This window comes from Gopherus flavomarginatus, chromosome 2 (assembly GCF_025201925.1).
Source record: "Gopherus flavomarginatus isolate rGopFla2 chromosome 2, rGopFla2.mat.asm, whole genome shotgun sequence".
Lineage (NCBI taxonomy): Eukaryota > Metazoa > Chordata > Testudines > Testudinidae > Gopherus > Gopherus flavomarginatus.
This window is the reverse complement of record NC_066618.1, coordinates 9,535,578-9,549,701: the sequence shown is the minus strand read 5'-3', so window position 1 is coordinate 9,549,701 and position 14,124 is coordinate 9,535,578. Positions and strand designations below refer to the sequence as shown.

General features: G+C 36.3%; 2 protein-coding genes across 9 annotated transcripts in view; one reads left to right on the top strand and one right to left on the bottom strand.

Moving 5' to 3' along the window:
• Positions 1-14,124, bottom strand: part of KLHL40 (kelch like family member 40) — a 249,731-nt gene that overhangs the window by 38,988 nt on the left and 196,619 nt on the right. The window lies entirely within an intron of this gene.
• The window catches only part of NKTR (natural killer cell triggering receptor), an 89,391-nt gene that overhangs the window by 28,962 nt on the left and 46,305 nt on the right, over positions 1-14,124 (top strand). For 6 of the 8 annotated variants that reach the window (XM_050942420.1, XM_050942419.1, XM_050942417.1 and 3 more), the window contains exons 4-6: positions 1,241-1,348; positions 2,966-3,010; positions 4,920-5,007. In XM_050942420.1, the coding sequence (XP_050798377.1) occupies positions 1,241-1,348; positions 2,966-3,010; positions 4,920-5,007 (241 nt within the window). Of the gene's footprint in view, positions 1-1,240; positions 1,349-2,965; positions 3,011-3,320; positions 3,349-4,919; positions 5,008-13,394; positions 13,413-14,124 lie in introns of those variants that run through there. The other 2 variants (XM_050942421.1, XM_050942422.1) reach the window with 2 other exon arrangements.

Genomic DNA, 14,124 nt, shown 5'->3' with positions numbered 1-14,124 from the left:
TTGGAACATGGCCTTTAATTTTAATATTTGTCCATTACTTTTCACACTTTTTTTGCCTTTGGTAGGGCATGATTATACTCTATTCTTTTACAATAAACCATGGATTAGAATAGTTTTCCTCTGAGAAAATTGTTTTCTTCAAAAATACCCATCTCTGTTCTTGTTGGGTTCATTCTTCCAGGCTATGGCCTGGTGGGGAACTGATAATAGCTTTAAAACTTTAATTGTTTGAGCCATCCATAGTGATGCCCTATATATTTCTCCCTCCAGTTCCTGTTGTTTGTTTGTTTGTTTGTTATTAATTATTATTTAAATCATCATCATCATGTTTACTATGGTAGTACATTGGGGCTAACTGAGAATAGGGATCCATTATGCCAGACACTGTACAAACAGAATAAGGGGCAGTCCCTGCCTCGAATATCTTATAGTGAGACCAAACAAGACAGACAAAGAGTAAGTGAAAACAGATAAAATATACAAGGAGAGTGAGCAATACAATGGCTACTACCGTCATATTTGTCTGCAATTTTTTTGTTTTGTGTTTGGGATTATGTTAGGAGGAGATTAGGGGGTTGGAGACCATGAGGAAGGCAGTTGGGAGGGAAGTGAAGCAAACAGGGAATCTGCACATGAAGAGAATGTTCAGAAAGAACCGCAGAAAGCAGTTTGACATCAGTGTCCATAGGTCCCTGCTTTCTGAAGCTGCTGTGCAGGCTTCAGACTCTAGCTGGATTCATCCTACAATTCTTTCCCATGGGTCCTTGAGCCCCAAGAGGAGAGTCTCCCCTGCCCTGTTGTGGTTTTGCAGGATACTGGGAGGAGGCCCCATTTTACAGCAGGGGCCCAATGCATCAATACTTGCTTGAACTGCCTTCCCTAGCTGCTTTGCCTATCCTGCCTTTCTTCGTTACAAAGGCAGTTCTGACCTGTCTGGAGATAGTTCCTGTCTGCAGCAGTGCTCAGTGCTGCTGTCCTCCTGGGCCAGTCTCCTTAAAATACTCTTTTTGGTGCATTGTCTTTGCTGTGACCAGATGTTGTCTGCATTGTCATAGAACCTGAGGCTTCATCCCTTTTTCCTTATCTGTATGAGGCTGTCTTACATTTTCCGTTTTGATAGCTTCTCTTAAGCTCTGAGTTTCCCAGAAAAAATATATCTCTGCTTAGGGGTTTGGGCAATAATTTGACTTTTTTAGCAAATAAATTGATGGTAGTTATTTTTTACGTTTCCTTTTACCAGGTGAAAAAGGAATTGGAAAAACAACTAGAAAAAAGCTGTGTTACAAAGGCTCTACTTTCCATCGTGTGGTTAAAAACTTCATGATTCAGGGTGGAGACTTCAGTGAAGGTAAAACAGAATTTTTTTTCCAATATGCTAAGAGATTTAATTGCAGTTCTATTTTATAAAGTTAAAATTTCTGCCAGAAAATTCCTTAAATGTGTTTATACTTTGTAGATATTAAAGCCAAATATTACATTATTTGTCATTCTTGTATATTGTAATTAAGATTACATTTAGAATTGCAAATATTGTGGAGTCTTTGGAATACCATAAGAATCCCCTTAGGTATTTTTTGATACTGAGGTTCTAAAATATTCTTGTTAGATGTTAAAAATATATAGTTTTAAAACACAGATTTCCTTACCTGAGTTGCTAACACTATCTTTTGTTGTTTTAAGTCTAGTTTAAGTCTAATTTACTTTAAATCTTTTCCTTATTGCATTTTACACAGTGTGGGCAGTGCTAGTAATGTTAACTGTGATTCTTTTGTGCTGGTACAATGCTGCATTAGAGGGATGTCACTATGTGAATAAGTACAATGGTGATGGGTGCATTGAAAATACTTATTGGATGAGCCTCCCAATGCAAATTCAAAGCATCAAGGACTTGTTCTGCTTCTTTTCCCCCAATATACACACAACTTAGTGTCCCTCCCTCAGTACATTCCCTAAAATGTTTACCCTCCCCAAAGTGGATTTTTCTTTACTGCTGCACTCTTACTGGCCTTGCAGATTGAACTCTCTCAACTGGTAAAAGGCTGCCTCTGCAGGTACGTTGTACCAACAAAGAAGCTAGGGGGCAGATATAGAGTGGGGTTGCTTTGAAAGAACTAGTAGCAACTTTTTCCTTTCTGGGGCATCTGAGCCACAGCTGGATTTCTGTGGGCATGGAAAGCTGTCAACCTTGTTTGTTAGCTCTCTTCTCTGATGCCTGCTGCTACTTTTTCCTGTTTCCTCCTGTTAGCAGATCAATAAGTGCTAAGAGAGAGGAGTACCCTTTGGAGCTGTGGTGTGCAACCTGCGGCCCACGGGCCGCACACAGCCCATGAGGGTAATCCGCTGGCGGGCTGCGAGACAGTTTTACATTGACCATCCGCAGGCGTGGCTCCCAGTGGCCGCAGTTCACTGTTCCTGGTCAATGGGAGCTGCGGGAAGCAGCGGCTAGCACGTCCCTGCAGCCTGCATCACTTTCCACAGCTCCCATTGGCCAGGAATTCCAAACCATGGCCACTGGGAGCTGCAGGCGGCTGTGCCCATGGTGGTCAATGTAAACAAACTGTCTCGCGGCCCGCCAGCGGATAACCCTGACAGGCCGCAGGTTGCTCACCACTGCTTTGGAGCATCACTTGAGTTTTTCCAGTTCCCCTCTTTCACCAGGGCAAGCTTTACTGGACTGTGAACTACATCACTGCTGCAAAGGTCTGAGTTGCAGACTCCATAGGGGCATATTTAAAGCCAAACAAAAATATTTCATGAAATTAAAAGAAACTTTTCATGTTAGACTTTGGAAAACTTTTTTGTACAAAATCTGAATGTTGGATATTTGATACTTGAGTGTATCCCTTCAGTTCATATTATTTACAAATAGTACCTTTTGAAAATAATTTGTCACTTACTATTCTAAAATTGTTTGTTTATAAAGCAAACCTAAAATCTTCTGGTAATGCATGCTTTTACTACATAGGTAATGGAAAAGGAGGTGAATCTATTTATGGTGGATATTTTAAAGGTAAGGGCTGATATGTCTTTATGGTCTGTTGCTTTATTTCTGAGATAAAAAGTTTTGATTCCCAAGATATTTAATGTGGAAAGGTCTACTTATAGGTCACCTTTTGCATGAAACTAATGTTGCATGACAGTTATTTTTATATGCATGGATTTCAGATATATTTATTGAGATATTTAATGTTAACTGACAAAATTAATTAAGGCTAACTTTACTGGTTAAACATGACTTTCAGCATGGAGGTTAGGCAACTTTATTCATGAAAACTCCTATCTTCCTGCCTAAAACTGTCAACATATTCTTTTGTTTATAGAGAATGTGGTCTTTTGCAAAATGAAAAGGTAAGAGACACAAGCTCAGTAACACAAATTCAAACTCTGTTCCCTTGCACCCTCCCTAGTAAATATGTGGACAACTGATAATGTATCAGTTTGTGGATGGATATCTGTATTGCTTGGAGACGTGGAGAATTCTGTATCTAACTTTTTTGAGGGAAAATTAATTATTTGGAGAATAAATACTTGGAATTATTCCCAGTTCAAAACAGTTCTTGTTTCTTTAAAAATACTGTCCATTTTTTCCCTCTGAGGTTTGTATATTTAGTGTTGGTTTCTAAAAATATGTGGCTGTATTTATACTCCGTGCAAGTTATTTATTTGCATAGAGTAGATAAATGTACACCATTCACCTTCTTTCTAAAGCTTTTTTGAAAAGAGAGAGGTGTGAGAGTTTGTAATGGTAATCAGTGCTTTTAGGAGGCAAGGTACAGTATAATTTTTCAATGTAAAAAATGGGAAGTTATTGTGCTATTCCAGTCTTGATACAAGCTTGTACATAAGCTGTTGGGTGTTTCATGTATTGTGTGCTGTGAGCAATTCTTTGTAGCTAGGTGCATGCTGTGAATTTTCTTTAATATGTTATAAGGAAGCATAGTTAGATGTCAGAATATTACAGCTGTTAATCAGAAGCAGCTATATGAACAGATCCCTACTCTAAAAAGTTCAGCTCTTGTTTCTAAAGAATACACTTGGATTGGTAAGTGCTAAAAATCTGGTACTGTATATTTGTCTGCACTTCTAAACGTTAATGGTACAACCTTAAGTCTAATATGATTTTGTCTGTGGTAAATTAGTTGTGGAGTTATTTCATTTTGCTGACTGAAAATATTTTAACTGCACAACTCTGGGTCCTCTTTACTTGGTTCATAGGATTAAATAATACGTTCTTATTTTTCAACCTCTAATCTGTCTTTTACAGTGGGGTTGAAGAGGAGGACGTGTTTTACTCCTCTCATGCAAGTGTCACTATTAAATTAATTTCCTTTTGGATTTTGAAACTTCAAGTTTGGGTTCCGTAGATTGATGTAGTGCACTAGTTAACACCCTGGTAGGGAAAAAGTTGTTTAACTGTGTCTTCCTACCTAAGTTATACTCATCATTATGTGTAAATGATAGCACTGAATATGTTCAGCCATGTTTTAGGATGGGAGAGGGAGAGTCTGTTATTGAAGTGGCTTTCTTTCAGGAGACATTGTTGGGTTTAAGTTGTTGGAAGCGTATGATGAGTTCAAGTTGTTTTGAAGACAATAACAAAACATTTTAAAATACATGTATTCTTAACAATATGTTTCAGATTGTTTCTAAAGCAGTTGTGACTTTATTTAAAAAAAAGAAAAGAAAAAAGAAAACTCCTGTGTTCTTTGCTTGGTATTTCTGACTTAACAAATATAAATCTGTCTCCGCCCTTAATTTTTGAGATATTTTTGCATAGATTTCTTTTTTTTTTAAGTGTTCAAGTTTCTTTAGTGAGCAGAAGAAGAATTTCTCGTTGTACTGTCCATGTGCTGCTAAGAAAATTATACTTGTATTCATTTATGGGGGAAACTAACATGTTGGTTTTTTTCTTCAAACAGATGAAAACTTTGTTCTCAAACATGACAGAGCGTTCCTTTTGTCAATGGCAAACCGAGGCAAACATACCAATGGTTCCCAATTTTTCATGTGAGTAGATGTAATTTGAGAGCTGAGCTTTTCTTAAACAGAGAAGCGCTGTTCATGAGAAAGATGGTATTGCTAAATTAAATATATATGGATGTTTGACTAGAATCCAATGGGTACCTGCTGTCTCTGAGCTATTGTAATTAGGAAACATTAAATACGATAGCCTCAATTTATTTGTGTTTTCCTGGAGCACGAGAATTGATCATATATGAATGTTACTTGCTTATATCGCTTCTTTTTCTAAAATAACATTGGTCTAGGCTTTTGTGTTCATTGGTGTCCCTGGGGTAGATTGTTTTTTGCTTTGTGTTCTTCAGTATCAGGCACATGAAATAAATTATAATTGAGCATCTGTAGACTCCAAACTTCAAAATTTTATGTGGAAAAGGACAAGATGTCTAATATATAGACAGTTTAAGTGTCAACAGTTGCACGTGTTTTCAAAATGTGGTCTGTTTTCTGTTTTTGTGGGGTATTCTTACTTACTATTCAAGTCTATCCCTGAAGTGCCTTCCTTCTTTGTTGCTGCATAGTACTGTACATATCTGTGCACAAATGGCTTTTCTGCCAACACTGGTTAAACTGGATTTAAATTAAGGGTGTTTGTTGAAGCAACTGTAGAAGAGCCCTTCTCATACAGTTCTTATTTCTATTATAAAATACTCCAGTTTATAAGCATATTTCTGTTACAATATGCAAGTTACTTGACTAAAGTACAGCTCTAACAGGAATAACTGTTCTGTACTGAAAGAAATAACTCACGTTTTGGCTGACATCAAATTTTAGGCTCACTAATATCTCTCTTTAAAATTTGCCAGTGTTTGACTATGCATTATTCACTATCTTTTAAAAATTATCCTCTGTTCTAACATTTCACAGTGCATATTTGAAAAAGATCTGGTTTCTAACTTTTGGGTTTATGTTGGGGAGGAGGCTTTCATTATGAAGTATCTTTCCATTGTTGTTCAGAAATTAAACAATAATATAGTTTATTACATTAAAACTTTGTTTACTTTGCCATCTTTCTTGATGGATAAGAATGAATGGCGCTTCGCTGTCTGCAATAAAGGGAGTAAATTGTCCAAAAGGATGCTCATTTTCTTTGCCTGAAAAGAGGTCTTCAGCGTAATGCAATAAAGTTCAGATAAGAGACATTTTTAGGTCACTTCCTAAAGAATGTCCTAAAAATGGAAAACAAATAGAAGCATAAGGGGCAATCTTTGGAAATTGATTTACTTCTGATTTGACACTCAGAAACCCTCTGCTCCCCAAAAAGCTGAAGGTTTGTGGTGCCACCTGCTGTTATCTCTGTCAGTTTGGCTGGAAGACTGCTGTGTATTACTGAGTACAGTACACTTTATACATTAAGCTGTGTGTATATATATATAACATGTTACACATATATAAAATTACGTAACTTATAAATAAGTATTTAAAACAGATTAGTTCACTATTATCTTTTAAGTGTACTATATAGTGACTTGCTTTTTGATTCTCAAGTCGTAATTTTCCATTTTTGAGTTTATCTGAACTGTAAACTTGAAAATTTAATGAGCTACATCAATCAAGAAGCTACCATCTGAGGGCTCTAAAGTTTCTTTTATCTTTCCCATATTATATTTAGATGTGTATCCAAATTTTTTAAATAGACAAGCTGAGTGTTTGGTGTGTTTAGGTTAACTTTTTTTAAATAAAAAAGAGCATTAAGGTAACATTGAATACAAAATGTAAATTATTAGATTTAATCACGGAAAGATAAATATTGAAAGAAACATTTCTATTATACTTTTCAAACATATGAAATGTTTTTAAGAGGAGGTGTATTTTAAAAAACTGCATTAATTGATACCACTTCTGTTTCTCTCTTAAAGAAAAAGTTTTACAGTTAAGCATGAATCCTGCAACTGATAGCACACAGGGCAGGACTACTGCAACCATACTAGTTGCATCGAAACGCTGCAGAGGTGCAGCAGTGTGGCTATGCACGATCAGCTGCACAGGCAGGGTCGTCTTTAGTCATTTGATTTGTGGTTGGGCAAGGATGGGTCATGAGAGACCACAAAATACAACCATGGCTTTCTTTTCATGCAGACTCTCCTTTATGGGCATAAACTCACAAATCATAGCAACTGCTCATAAGATAGCTTCTAACATGCACAGTTTCAGGTTTAGATTGCTCTTAAAAATAATTGTTTCCAGATTTCACTCCCAATGATTTCATCGTTTAAAAGTTAAAAATGTAATATATGAAAGTAGTAATTCTTACTCAGCAAAGTTACCTCTACTTACAATATTCCTCCAAGCTGAATGCCATTAAGTTTGTGTAACTTGATTTACCCTCATTAACGTATACAATTCTTGAAACCCAAAATAGTCCTTTCCTGGCCTCATCCTTTAAGCTGTTTGAGAGGCAAAATTAATATAATCTTAATATTTCATATTAAATAGAATGTTCCTTTTAAAATATATAATTCTATTTATATAGCTAAAAAGATTATTGGGTAGGTTTTAAAGGACATTTTCAGACTTTAAATAAAACACAGTCATAGCTTTTTGAAACGGTACATCCAACTTTTTGGATTTATAGAAGGAGATACATGTTAACTCTTCCTTAATTTTGTTTTCAGTCCTGCACATACAGGATTTAGTGCATGATTGGATAGCATATTCTGATATTGCACATGTTTGTATTGGTGTCAAGACCTTTATATTTCTCCACAGGATTTGATTTGATTTATTTAAATCATGATTTAAATCACTAGTCAGGAAGACTCAATTTAATCATGGTTTTCTACATAAAAGTGCACTTTTGTTGGTTGTTATAAGCTTAATACATATTCTTCACAATTCAGAGATAGAAGTAGGTTTCATTTTTAGAAGGTACACACTATACCAGTGGTTCTCAAACTTTTGTACCAGTGACCCCTTTCACATAGCAAGCCTCTGAGTATGGACCCCACCCCCCCTCATAAATTAAAAACATTTTTTATATATTTAGTACCATTATAAATGCTGGAGGCAAAGCAGGGCTTGAGGTGGAATCTGACAGCTCGTGACACCCCCACCCCCCATGTAATACCCTCGCGACCCCTTGAGGGGTCCCGACCCCCCAGTTTGAGAACCCCTGCACTATAAATTTTTAAACAGTGATTTATTTTGAAAACTTTTCAGTTTAGTTTTACAGCTATATCAGAAAATGAATGATTGTTTGGTTATTTCATTTACCAAGCAGATATTTATGAAGTCATTGGGAGGTGAACTATCTCCAATTCAACAGGTTAATCATTAATATTTGGAGGATTTTCTTGTCATGCTGTATTAGGAGGAGAACATCACCAGACAGACATTTAAATTGTTTTATTTAACTAAAACAACATTATTAAGTATTCTGGATTTTTTTCTTCAACAGCAAACATATAATATTTTAACAAAACAAGTATATGTCCCTCGCTTCTCACATTTATCTCCAGACCTCTTTTCCTTGTACAGATCTGTTCTGCTCCCAACAATCTTCTATTCATTTAACTGTTTGAAACTTTGCACTTTTAGAGAGAGGTAAAGGATTGACTCTGTGTACACAAATTTGCAGAGGGACAATAGAGTTGAGGTCTGTTATTTCTCACCTCTCTGTTATTTTATTTATTTATTTATTTATTTTAAAACATTTTTACTATTAACAAGCATGTTGCCTCTGGAGACACAAATAGACCGTTTGAGAACTGCAAAACTAAGCATCTCTGATGGTATCTTCTAGACTCACCACTGAGTCCTATGGGGTAAATAGAAAGATTAACCTAAATAATCTATACAGAAGCCTGTGGGACCACATAGTATTGGGTTCCTAATCCATGAACTGTTGGAACTCATTTACAGACTTTTTTCTTAAACATTACATGAATATATTGTCTCATGCTATAGAATTAGAATTTATAATCCCTATTCCATGAGGACATATCTTTGAGCTATAATGTATCTTAGTTAAAACTATCTTTAGATAGGTTTTTTCCTCAAAAAGCATTTTATAAAAAAAATTCCGATTTTAAATTAAAAAAAAATCTTTTTATTTTTTTATTTTTATCCACCTTGTTTCTGCATACAAACTGAGGCCCAGTCTGGCAAGTGTTTATGCATGTGCTGAACTCTAAAACCATGGATTAGTTCTTGGAATTAAGCATAAGTGTTTGCAGGACTGAAGCCTAAGTAGAAATAAAGGATTGCACAACTTTAAAGACATGGTTGTTCAAAATGACTTATTTGTTGGCCTCATTTTAAGAGGACCTTTCCTCTTATCAGGCATTAGTGCTGTTTGGTATAACTGTGGACTTTTCAATATCCTATTAGGTTTTGAATATTCTCTTGGCTGGTAGACTGGATTAATGCACAGTTGCTACTGTCTAGCATGATGCTCCATCAAATGCCCAATGAAAAACAAATGTAAACTTAATTATTATATTGTGAGTTACTTGAAATTTGATTATACTGGACACCAATGCTCTGATCTTATAAGCAGAGAATTTTACTTGTTTCAGACCACTTCAGTCGTAGTTCATTGATAGGAATGTCATGGGTATGAATGAGTAGGGCAGAGAAACTGGTCTCTTATCAAGCACTGGTAGAGAAGTTTAAATGGAAAAGACTGAAGAAATAGGTTGGAGGGTGTGTGGAAATTAAGGATCAAGTTAAGAGAAGAACAAACAAGGCAAAGCAAAACCCTTTAGTAGAGAATAAGACATGGTCACAAAAACATAATGAAGTGTGCTGTGTGTCACAAGTGGTACATAAAAGGTTTTTACTGTTAGACTGTTTTCTGCCATTTAACTTTGTATTATGATCATTAAATGCAGAGAATGATTTGGTATGAATAGAAAATACTTAGCTGAGGGCAAGATCACATTTATCGGAATAACCAATCTTTAAATGTACTAGTAGGAGTTATTCTGTTATTGAAGCACATTGTTGCTTAATTAAGTAGATGTTCAAGAAGTCTACTTTCTATACCATTTGATTTTAAATATTCAAGGTTTTACTCCTAATACTTCATGAGAATATGCTGCAGGTTCTTAAATTTGGCTGTTACATGTTGAAAACAAATTATAAAGAATAGTGTAAAGCTAAAAATTACCCATTGATAATTTTTCTCATAAAGGACCACTGCCAACTTCGATTTTTTCTTTAACCACTTTCAGATAATTCAGAGTTCTGTGAGAACATCCTTTAAATATAGTACTGTGTATACTCTATTATAAGCCATTTCGTTTATAAGCCAACCTCCCCAAGATGGATAAGTAAAAATGGAAAATTTTTATAACCCATTCATTAGCTGACCTTGTAATTCAGGGTTCAGCACACTTTGGCTTCTGGGCCACGAGGATAAGCCGCTGGCGGGCTGAGATAGTTTGTTTACCTCGAGCGTCCACAGGCATGGAGGTAAACCTAAGTGGACTTGATGACCTTTCAGGGTCCCTTCCAGTTCTATGAGATAGGTATATCTCCATATATTAAGTGTCCCGGCACACCAGCTGCTTACCCTGACAGGCCGGGACAGCAATTGGTGGGGAAATTTTTTGGGAGGGGAGAAGCTGGGGGTCAGGGGGGTAACCCCTGTGACCACCCCCCACATGATCCTACCCCTAGCCTGGGACCCCTACACTCTCCCCATCCCATCCCTTCCCATCTTATCTGGGGAGGGCCAGGGGAGGATGTCTCTGGCCTGGCTGGAGCTGCTCCGGCAGGCAGGGCAGCGCGGCTGCAGCCTGCTCCAGCGGGCCAGGCTGGGCAGTGCAGCTGCAGCATGTTCCAGTGGGCTGGGCCAGGTGGCACAGCTGCAGCATGCTTCAGTGTCGGGGCGGGGGCCACAGCCTGCTCTGGGGGGCGGGGCCGAGCGGCACAACTGCAGCCTGCCAGCCCCGGAGCTGCAGCTGCTTCCGAGCCTTGAGGGGAGAGCAGCATGGCCAGAAGCCGAGAGACTCTGGCCCCGCCTCTTCTCTTCTGGCTGTGCTGCCTCTCCTTGCTCCCTCTGTTGGGGGAATGGGCTGTGTCCCACCTCTCTCTCTCTATGCCTATTCATAAGCCGACCCCCTTCTCTGGTGCTTCCCTTTTTTACTGAAAAAAAAAATTCAGCTTATGAACGAGTATATACAGTATGTCCTGACTTTTTTTTAAACCTTGGAAAACAAACAAAAACCATTTTCCTAATCCCATGCTGATATTCAGAAGTGTTTTTTGAATGGGACAGAAATCAATACTGGATATACTAGGTTTACCCTTCTTTCTCCTCACTGCCCAGTGCCTGCTCAGTTTTAGCTGTGCTGCTGCTGTTACTGGTAAATATCTTCTTGTAGCGTCTGGGGAAGAACATGTGTGAGCCATCCTAGAGTGGTGTATGAGCATAATATGGTAATAATTATACTAGTAATACATAAGACTATAAGTGTAACTGACCATCAAGAAAACAGTGAAACTGACTACATACAAAATGTTATAACATTCACAAAGGCTCTGCTCCTGCAAACACTTGTTGGTAGCATTACTTTTCACACACACAGTTAGAAGGAGAGGCGGGAGTTCAAGAATTCAAAGACAGACCTCATTGATTTCGGTGGGACTACTTGTAATAGTAAGAAAAGCACATGTATTTGATTGCAGGATCAGGCCCAAAGTAAAAAAAAAAAAACAAAAAAACCCAAAACTGAAAAGCTAGAAAACACATTTTCTCTTTGTTATCGTAGTATAGATACTACTTGTAACAGTAATAGGTACACATTTTTCATTTTGTGATCTTGTCAGTATTTCTTTAAACTAACCAGTTAGCCTACAGAGAATTCAAGTGATTTTTTTTCCCCAAAGTTCCTTGAAGATGTATGAAAAGTCCTAAATATTGTTCCTCATTATTTTGAGTGTTTGGAATTTTTGCATTCATAAACTAGCTCTCAAGATGTAAAGTTTTGAAGCCATTCGTTTCTGCACTAAACATCATTTGAGGAAAAAATCTTACTTAGTATCGGTTTAATGCTGTGCTCCACAGGAATTACATGTCTACTTTTTCATGCTGATAAATTAATTCCTGGTAGAATTTTAACATTTCAGAAAGTAACATTTCTGAAGCGTAGTGCCATGTTTTGTGACAAAAATAGAGTAAACATCTTTGAACTCCTGAGTGAAGAAAACTCATTTTGAGGATTGTGCTATATGATGACTGTTACAGCCACTTCTGTATATTACCAGTGATTAATTGGAAAGAGTTAATTACTAAGCTTTTCGATTAAGGTCTTAGAACGTGAGTATCCCAAATAACATTCAGAATTTTTTCATTATTAGTACTTCTATTTAATTGTATTTGTACTATTTTACAGTAATATATTAAACTACTAAATAGATCAAAGGGGATTCAGTATTTCAGTGTTTTTACTACAGTCCTTCAAAATGCTTATATGTGCTTAATTTTAGCACATGAATAATCCCATTGACTTCCATGAGTAAAGTTAAGCACATACTTAAGCACTGCAGGATCATGGCCTATGTGTGTAAAGGCAGAGTTAAAAAAACCCCTGCTCTTTGTTTAGTTGTTAATTTGAAGATTAATTTAACTAAGCAATATTTAGCTGTTCAGTATATCGTCTTTATTTCAAATAGGTTAATTGTGTTACTGAAATAATGCTGCAGCTTTAGATGTATGTCAAAACAAAAATGTAAAGTCATACGATAAAAATACTTCCTCTATTTGCATCTTCAAGCTTGATCTCCTTGTTAGATTTCTAGTTAAATGATTGCGCTCCCTTGCTTTTTAGTGATAGTGTCTATTTTCCCATTTTAAGGGAAACTTATTAACATGAGACAAGTCTTAGCTAGTTCCTGGAACTTGTGAAAGTGTGGATTTACAGATTTCTAACATTTTACTGGTAAATCAGTCATTTTCAGTATCTTATTTATATAAGAAATATTGTAGTATAGCATTTTATAAAGTATAGAATTAAGATTTGCTTCAGTAAACCACTTAAACACCTGTGGAACTTTAAGCATCTGAGTAGTCCCATTGAAATCACTTACTCATTTGCTAAATTATGCTTGTTTTCAAGTGCTTTGCTGGATTGCGGATTTAATAAGAGTATGAGTGGATTCCATTTTCACAGCGGTTTGTCTTTATAATTCAGTGCTCAAGCAGGGCATTTCTTTAGTGTTTAAAAACAAAACTTGTTCTAGTTTTCCAAATACCTGTTTGTTCTATAGAAAATTTAGAGCCCTCTATTTTTAAAGCATCCTTGTTTTGCATACACTCTGAAAATATTAATTTTAAATTTGTATTTTAATAAAACAGACTCCATTTTGTTTGAAAATATATTACAATTTATTTCTTGCCATTTTTGTGTAAAATTTACAGAAACAGTGTTACATCGTGCGCTCCAAAGGTAATGTCTCATTCCTCTAAGGCTCTGTCCTTTTTTTCTTTTCTTCTCTTCCTGTTTTTCTCGTTCTTTCTTGTCTTTTTCTGATCATGTTATTATGTACATTGAATCCTGTGTTAGTGCTGAAGTCTTTTTAAGAATACAAATAAACTTGCTTTATCAGAAGGATTCTCTTCTGTGTGGCAATAATATTTTTAATCAATTTACTAGTTATCTTCACTGACTATGGTTACTTTTTTTCCTATAAATATTAACTTGGATAATACTGTCTCTCTTATATCCAGTTTTTGAAGTTTGTTTAATTGTTAGTAAAATGAAGTTATGTAGAAATACAGTTCTCTATATGAAATTAAATGTTTCTTGGGAAATGAATTCTGTTCACAGCTGTGGATAGGCAGAGCCTACTTCTTGTCTTGAAAAGTGATAGTGCAAGAAATGAGACAGATGAAATTTCAGAGTATTCTTCCTATGGAAATATTAGCTGACCTTAAAAAATTAACTGAACTATAATAAATCTAATTTTAAGTAGTCTTGTGAGGAGATATTCAACAGCACAATGAACAGTTAGGCACCCAGATTCCATTAAAGGCCTATATGGTGTTCACCTAACTTCCATCTGTCCATTTGAAAATCTCCCCCTTGACTTTTTCTTGTTTTCGTTTCATGAGCAAGCAAATAAGGAAAACCATTTATCCATTTTGGCAGACTCAAACTG